General features: G+C 38.0%; 1 protein-coding gene across 1 annotated transcript; it reads right to left on the bottom strand.

The window, feature by feature from the left end:
• Positions 1–2,529: 2,529 nt before the first annotated feature.
• Positions 2,530–8,248, bottom strand: LOC144664952 (uncharacterized). Its single transcript, XM_078526146.1, has 4 exons — positions 7,980–8,248; positions 7,346–7,438; positions 6,374–6,422; positions 2,530–4,497 (listed from the first exon to the last, which is right to left on the bottom strand). Exons 1-4 carry the CDS (start codon positions 8,246–8,248, stop codon positions 3,883–3,885), a joined length of 1,026 nt encoding a protein of 341 aa, XP_078382272.1. The 3' UTR covers positions 2,530–3,882.
• Positions 8,249–9,362: the final 1,114 nt, after the last annotated feature.

The raw sequence follows: 9,362 nt of genomic DNA, 5'->3' as shown, positions 1-9,362 counted from the left end.
GTGATGACGTCATAAGATCTGACTCTAAAAATGGTAAAATACTTAATAAAAAATATCTCTGGAAATATTGAAGCAGTGTTCTTGAAACTTGGCGCCACAAATGTGCATCACAACAGGAACAAAATGACACACTTAGTATTGTTGCCATAGCAACTCTTTCAGCTCCAGTCTCTCTCTGTCAAAAAGACAAATATCCCCATATCTGACCTCTAAAGTGAGACAAAGGGTCCTGCTTAGAACAGACATAGTTCCCATATTGCCTTAATTCCCACCATCGGTGTGGCTGCGCTAGATGGTTCTTGGTTAAGACAAAAACTGGGAATTTCAGTTTTTATTGAGACAGCACCAGCGGCAAAACTGTTGTCATGGCAACAGCCCTAAGAGTGACATTTTTTCATGTCATATACACTTTAAGTACTAACATCATCCTTAGCAAGAAAACCTTCACAGATTGCTGCGATGTAAAAGCTGGGTCACGAGTTAACAGGATGATTTTGCTGAATAGTTCCACGCACGCTTTCTCCTTTGCTCCTTTTGTTCACCAAAACATGATTCTCTTTTTGACTGTGATCTTTACGTGCTTTTACCAATACTTTTCAAACTCATTAATAATTCACGATTTTACAAGCCAATCAGGATACGATAATTTGGTCAGGTGCATGTGGTTTGTTACCCTGATGAAACACTTCCAAACACTCGAAAACAATAAAAGTTTTTTTGTGTTTGGAAACCCTGGTGAAAAAACGCATTCGTTGTTGAAGTGTTGCTTGAAAGAGAATGCAGACCTTGTTATTGTGAGTCAAGCTCCTACTTCTCTTCTAACATTATCAAGCGAGATATAATTTGTTTTGCATATATTTTTGTCCTTAGTAGGATGTTACTTTATTGCAATAAATCCCTGTTTTTAAAAAACGTGGTTCGTAAGATATATCGTCTGTATTGGCAACGACGCAATCATGTGATGTAAGAAAGACGCTTTTTCCAAGAAATTGTTCAACACTTACTGATTTTTTTGCCATTTTTTGCCGCACTGTTGACTTATTTTGATGAAGTCAAATTTGTTTAGGGGGCTTTTGTTGAACATTGTTGTGAGTCTGTTGTGGGTGTTCAAATCGTTTGATCGAGGGTATTATGGATGGTACAACTTCACCCAACCACCCATAATGTACTTAGATTGCGCTGCGACTATTTTCGTGTCGCCGAATTTTATCCCCAATCTTATAAATGCGATGCGATGATTGTTGCAGTGCGGAACTGATACTATTTAAATGGGCCGCTTTTCGCCCTTTCGCTAAAGGCCAATGTTACGTTGTTCTTCCCCTCCTCCTCCCCTACGTCGACGAAGTATTCTGTTAAATCATATTGCTCATCGCCTGGCAAAATTTTTTCTCCCATAATGAGTATTAAGCTGTCAAAAGTCGACAAAACGGAACTTTGTAGGGTCCACAAGGGAGTATTTTATCGCCTCCCCTGACCTCTTTGATTAGGAATATTTATATTGTTAAGAGAACTTACATTGTTTTCAATCCAGATTTGAAAACTAATAACAGTTTTTCTTCTTCAGTGAGGCGACTTATACGTTGTTTAATCGATGAAATTTACGTGTATGGAATGTCCCAAGGGCTTTACCCTGCGTAGCAGGGCCCGTAGTTCCCAGCGGGCGTAAACAACATCCCGGGACAGCATACACAGACACCTGCTACGCAGGCTACAAGGGCCTGAGTGGATAACAGCTCTTGAATTAGTCAAACCCAACGTCACCCAACTGTTATGGTGGAGAAGTGCCACGCTAAATGTTAACACTAACACGTTGCATTGCAGTCTGTTGGAGGTACAGTGAATCTCAGTATTACGAAGTTACAATTTTGGGCAGATCGATGTGATTCCCACTCCTGACGGCTTAATGACTTCACCCTGAGGTATAGGTAGATATTTTATTTAAAGTCGTTGACGTTGGGAGTGGTTGCCCAATCCCGAGCCAGCGGCTCTTGTTAAGGTGACGCTGGAAACAATGCTTATGTAATGTTTCTGTAACAATGCTTATGTAATGTTTCCTCGTTTTGCCAGACCTTAAAGCTACAAGGTCTTTGCATAGCTTTTTATCGGAGATAAACATCTACAATAGCGCTTCTGTTAAACAATCTTCGAGCTTAGAAAGTTAGCGATTAGTGAGGTTATACTACACAAGTGTTCGCAATACTTGTACAATAAATCTAAAAGACACACTCGCTTCTTCAGCAAGAAAATCACATATATTACGATACAATGATATTGACTACAGAAAGAAAATACTTAATGTAAACTAAAAAATCCGTAACTGATTCCTTATCTCAGCGTTACTTTATTCAGTTTTTCTTTGTTACAAAAAAATCTAACTACCAATACTACTTAAAGGGACATGGTCAGCGTTCACGTTTTGAAAAAAGTCCACCTTACCCGAAATCAAAATACGCGTAGAGAACCTTCAGAAATCTGCTTCAATCTTCTTTTTTTTTTCTTTTAAATTTTCCCATTTAGTGAAACACTAAGAAGATTGAAGCAGATTTCCGAAGGTTTGTTTTGAAAAAAGTCCACAGTGGTCTTTTTTCAAAACGTGAAAACTAGTGTCCAGGTCAGCGCGGTAAGAACGCTGACTATGTCCCTTTACTTTTTACATGACTCAATATTCCTATCTATTTTATCAGCCGTTACTTACGGTTGAGTTGTTATAGTTCCCTTCGGGAAACGATTTAAAAAACGCATAAACTGCATCACACAAATAATTCGCATGATATACGCTATATTGAAATATTCATAAAAAAACACACGATTAATTGAGATAAAAAAATCTACCTTTTCTAACGAAGTGTTGCAAGATATGAACCATTTTTACACAAAAATAAACAGGCCCTTCACTGTTACGCATTTAGCAAATGTGACTGTTCGTTTTGTTAGTAATTTGTTATTCGCTTTATAAAGCCTACAAACAGAACACATTGTTCTAAGAAAAAACACACAACATGTCCAAGCCGATAGTATATGATGTTGTTAAAGTTAATTAACTCAATTCTTGGACCCTACTCTAATTTAACTAAAAATTCATAGCTGAAAAAAGAAACAAATTATTAGAAAAATAACAAAAAAATCAATGAAACATACCCTAATTGGTATAGTTTGTCGGGAAAACTAAATGATTCCACATGGAAACTAATCTTCCGTTAAACGACTTCAAGCAATTTCTTTCTCGAATATAAACCTGATTGAAGAATAGTTGACCCATGAAAAACATAAACCATGAACGACGCAACCCATATGTTTACTGGGAAATCGGAAAAAATAACCGTTGTCTGTGACAGAATAAACATGATAATAAAACAGATTGCATAAATAATGCTTATAAAGCTCTCAGAAAGAAAGAAAATATCTTGATTATTAACAAAGGAACATTACTAAGCTTACCAAGGCTGTCTACCCAGAATACCATTGGGTCATATTGTTATGGTTTCTTCTTGTCACTGGGTCAACGTTTCTTCAATGAAGTGTATACAGCAAATTGACTCCAAACGATTTTGAAGATATTGCAAGCAATCTGAAGTTTACTGCGTCGCGCTTTTTTCCACGAGAAATTTTACACGAAATGCTGTTGCTATGTGAATATAAAATTCCTTAAAAGATTAGTTCATTGCACAGCAAAAAAAGATTTAGTTTTATCGATTGGATGACGACAAAAGTAAGTCTTTTTGTTAAACTTTGAATCTTGTTTCAACGCTGGTCTTCTTAGAAAAAACGGCGTCTTACACAGTAAAGAATGCAGCTCAATGCAAAATGAATCCATATTTACATGGTAAAAATTAATTGAAAAAAACCCGTTGGATATTTATTCTGTTCAAAAACCATGGTTAGTTAGCCTGCAGGAAACGGCACAGTTTGCTGAGTTCTAACCTGGTATACGTCTACCGTGCTTCTTGATGATCGATCTCCACTGAATTTCCCATAACAATTTTTCTGAGTTTCTATAACAACTTTCCACAAAAGTTTGCAGCACACTTTCGAGTCACGATTGACCGCTGTGAAGCAAACGGGATTTCCCGCAGGCTCATAAGTAGCATCACCACCACAAGCACCATCATAATTATCAACATTATCATCAACGTCGTTGTCATCGTCATCAACATCATCACCATGATCATGATCATGATCATTTTCGTAACCATCATCATTATCATCACCATCATCGTCGTCGTCGTCATCGTCATCAACGTCATCAACATTAACATCAAAATCATCATCACCATCACCATCACCATCATCATCATCATCATCATCATCATCATCATCATCATCATCATTGTCGTCGTCGTCGTCGTTGTCGTCTTCATCGTCATCATCATCATCATCATCATTAGAATCAAACAAGGCATGGGTTCGGGCTCGGGCTAGGGCTCGGGCTCGGGCTTGGATTTGGGCTAGGACTGGGTCTCGGTCTCTTCTTCTTTCCATCGCTACACAGGAACACACCTAAAAAACAAGACACACATCAAATACATTACACGAGGAAGTCATCAAAATAGTGTAAAATAACTAAAATCTTACAACTTGCCAGCCAACCATCGCGGCTTTAGCCAGCGGGTTCATCATATGGCACATATGCATAAGGTGTGCAACCCCAGCGGTTAAAAAAAATAATACATGCCACCAGGCACTGTGTATTATGGCATGATAAATGCATTTTTAAATTTGAGTGCCTTTATACAGATACTGGATATTTTCTCACAATCCTAGTTTTAAAGAATCTGAGGTTGCTTTTAGATTAAGGTGTGCTGAATCTTATAAATATGCAAAACGGAAAATGTTTATGTTTATCCAAGTTACCCTTGACGTTGCTCCTCAACAATAGCTCTTGTTTTGTGAAGTCTATTCTATCACATGTTTTTCTTGTAATCCCAGCATGCAATATCAGCGGCTCTCCTGCTTGTGTATAATCTCGTTTTCAAAAACCATGTGTCGTAATCTGTTTTACCGTAAAACCCGTTCGTCTCATCGTACGGTAAGCTTTGATTTTTTTCTTTGCAAAACTTTTTTTGCAGTTTGGTGATACGAGTGTATTTTGGTGTAAGTGTAAACGGCATAGGTAGCCTTATGCTGCAGACCACTAAGAGGAGCAAAGAGGATGAGTGAGTAAACGGCATAGCGACGTCAAGTTACCCAAAGACTGGGCCTCAAAGGTGCCGATTACAAATACTGTGTTCACGTGTGCAAAATAACAGTTGTGTTTCAACACCTTGTATAACTTGCCAAATACGGCAACAACACCGGCACGTATCTTTATAGACGCACGCCTTCAAATTGTAAACCTTTACTTCAGACCAAGAGGAAAATTACGGATGCATTACAAGACAAATCGATGGTTCAGCGTGGTTAAAACTGAAACAGAATACGAGTAACAGAAATTACATTATAAACTAAACTGAAAACAACACAAACTGAAACCTAAATAAACAAACTACAGAAACGTACATTTGTTACGGTGCCGGGGAAACAACAATAACTGAAAATAACACTGAAGTCCTTTAGCAAACTGCGAACGCGATCAATACTAGCTTCACTGACGATATATTACGTTTTAAACTTTTCAACGTTTACAAAAAGTGACTCACTTATCGGGGAAAAAATTAACATAAGTGCTGACACGCCAGCATACCACATGCAAACGAAACACAATAAAATTAACTACAATGAAGTATACATACTAGTTATGCAACGCTTTCTAGTGGTATACTATGAAATATCCCACGAGTCACTTGTATTTTCTCGGTATACACACGAGCCTTTAGGCGAGTATGTATACCAAGAAAAAACAAGTGACAAGTGGGATATTCCATAGTATACCACGAATAAGTGTTGTGTAACTATTTTATACCATGCCATAGAAAATACACTTACTAAATTTCATTGATAACAACATCGCAACGCACGAAGGGAAGGTTGGGTTGAATACCGTCGAAAATACAACGGCTTTCCTGTATTCTGATTGGCTGTATTTTCTATGGCATGGTATAAAAAGAGATATACAAGAGGCGTTAATGATCCTACACCTTGTGTTATGGAATCCGAGTGTTTCGTCCCCTGTACAGTCGTGACGGTCGCTTAATGTGAAAACACCGCTGATTGAAACATAAATTTACTGCTTTGCAGGTCATGAAATACAGTTCTCGATACCAGGCCTTCAGCCCTTTTCCCCCACCACCCCTACTGATTGACTGCTTTGCAAGTTGTGAGATCGTAGTTTCTCGGTCGCAGATTAAACCGCGAGGCTTCTTCTCTTCCAATTTTCCCACAGCCCCTGTATAAACCGGTATCAATGATCACAAAACTTTACTCGGGAATAACAAACCTCTTCGTTTTCATCTTTTACTTTCTCGTGATCTCCGTTGTTGAGCGCCCTGTAAAACAGATAACAAAGTTGTTAAAGAGGAATGTTTTTTCTATGTACACCGCCTGATTCTTCTGAAATTATCTTACACTCTGTCCTATGATTATATTGTTGCTTAATAATTGGCCTGAAGTACTGATTTGGTAACACGGGTGACAAACGCTAATAATAAATACAATCCACAAACAAATTAAAAGGTGGTGGACAACACAGAGAGGAACTTACAAACAGGCCAGGAGAATACGTTCTGACCAGAGTTAGTAGAACGTTAGATACACCAAAATATATATTACAGTATTATTCGTTTGATTCTGGGTTTGAATAATAAGCACCCCAAAACCAGTTGCTAAGGCAACTGATATAATACAACATTGACTCGCACAAGTATTACTGAGACCTCAGTATATGACAATACAAGTGACTTTCGGCCGATGTTATATCACACATATCAAAAGTTAATGTCAAACGCCAACATAAGTTGTATGTGGCCTACATCTTTTGTAACAAACAGAACAGAAAAAATATCAGACAAGCGCTTTTTCATGTGTATTTTTTAACTGCTATTCTTTGAAATCTCGCGGGTTTTTTGGTGTTGCGCTCAAATATTCCAAAGACAGTAAACAATATTCGACCAAAACACAATTGCTAACCAACAATGGTTTCCACATCACCAGGTAATACCCAAAATTACACACAACATTCTACTTCGATCAACTATACAGTAAAACACTACAGGTTTAATAGACATTGTATTGGTATCCACCAAGAAAATGAATCACGAACTTTAGACAGGCCTTAACGTGTGTTTTTAACAGGAGCTTGAAGTAAAACTATAATAATCCTAGTTAGTGAAATATGTCAGATTCAATGAAAAATGTGTTCTTAAATGTTACATTCGACTTAGGAAATTTCTACTGTTTGTTAATAACTGACCTTTTGTTCTTCCTGCTGTCTTTTTTGTGGCAACCGCACCTGGATAAGTTTGAGTCCCTGTTTAGAGTCACTTTGGCCAATGACGAGGAGACGCTTACAAGGACAGGCTGCTAAACAATTCACTTTATTTTCCAGATCGATTACACTCAGCAGGTCACCAGACTTGACGTTAAACAGCCGAAGATAATAATCTTCAAAGGTAGCCTCGGAGCTGATAACACATTCCTCGTCACTGACAAATGAACAATCATGAATCAAAAAGAACTCAAGTAAAACGTGCAGTGTTTTACCTGAAGGTGCCTCAAGTACGTACACGCAATCACGTGACAAAATTACAACAAACTGTTCGTAAAGAGAAAAAAACCCAAGTGGAATGCACCACAAATGGAGATTCTTTTTCCAACGTGTAGTTTTGCCATCCCACAACTTAAGTAAGCCGCTGATGTCGTAGGTCAACAGCTGACATTTGCTGTTACATGCAACCAAACGTCTATTTATTCGGAATGCCGACACATTATCTCCACTTGTAGTATCCAAAATGGTCACTTAGTTCTTTGCTTTACACGCCACTCGTTCTTCCGATATGGGGATAATCTTTGTGATTCCGAACGCGTTGGTCCAACTTCGAACGCACTTAGATAATTCAAAATTCCACAGCTCAAGAGAACCACTTTCTGTTGTTAATAAAACACCTTCTTTCACAGCTACAAGATTGAGGTTGTATGATTGACTGTTTTTCTGTCCTATGAGCTTCATACTTGAAACATCCCAAGCGCTTACTGTTGGTCTGACCGCATCATCGACAACATAAACAGTCTCGCCACCCAAAGAAAATACAATGTCTTTGAAACTAGTAAGTGTAGTTTCTCTGTCAGTCTTCCGTAGCTCATTAATGTCCAACATGACTATGAAACTACCATTAACCCTCAATAAAGTTTGCTCATTTAACACAAAATCAAATGTCTGATCACCATAGGAAATAGGATCTCCTAACAAAAACCCAGCCTCGCTATGCGATTCACATTTCCAGGGCACATACCGGATTCACAGTCGTTTAATGTACAGCTGGAGTAATCTCTACTACAGTGCGGCCCGATATCGACAAAGACGGTTCTGTGACGCGTATTTCTAGTGTTTAACCATCCTGAATAATGAATAGTTTAGATCCATGGCGGAATTATTTTAATATCATCATGCTTGATTTCTGTTTCGGATGCTTAGCCGTTTCGGGATGATAGATAACTTATAAGTAATGTTTAACAAATGAACAGCAGTGTTTTCTCAAGTTTAAAACGCGAGGCGCAGCCGAGTGTTTCATACTTGATAAAATGCGAACTTCGAATTTATTGAACGGCTTAAAAATCTTCTGATGTAGATCAACTCATTCTCACACTAATATTTGGATTTGGGGTTATTTTGGCCTAGAAAATTGGACGTAAAGTTTAGTCGTGTCTTTATCAGATATAAAGACACTCATTAAACCGTTAATTTCTTTAAATTTTGTATTTTCTTTATGAATTATTAATAAGTTTTTTAAGACGCAGACGGTTGTTCGACAAATGAAGAGCTCTTTAATTTTTGGACTTGAACGTAGAACGTCGTCACAACTATAATGATAAAAAGAGTGCAACTATGCTAAATCTAGCTATAGCACCACGTAAAGCAAAATAATTAACCCCTCTGCCAACTTTAATGAAATTTCACTGTCAGGCCATCCCAATAAAATGTTTCGTTCCCCATCGCCCCGTCCCTTGTGATGGTGGGTCGGTCAGTCGGGCAAAAAAATGAATGAACACTCTAAGGGGTCTTGGTTCAGTTAAGAAGCCAGGAGATGTAGAACCGAAAGATATTGTTTCAGTCGATCTCGCTGAGAATGTTGGAACAACCGTTAATCCCCTTGGCACGAAACAGCCTTTGAAAAACTTAGTATCGATGTTAATTAAAGACAAGGACAACACATCATACCAATTGTAGCTAATTGTTGTTAATAAAACAAGTTCGTGTGCGTGTAAATTAA

Source organism: Oculina patagonica, chromosome 9 (assembly GCF_052425735.1).
Source record: "Oculina patagonica isolate OP01 chromosome 9, crgOcupat, whole genome shotgun sequence".
NCBI classification, from domain to species: Eukaryota; Metazoa; Cnidaria; class Anthozoa; order Scleractinia; family Oculinidae; genus Oculina; species Oculina patagonica.
Note: the sequence above shows the minus strand (reverse complement) of the source record. Positions and strands in the feature narration are given on the sequence as shown.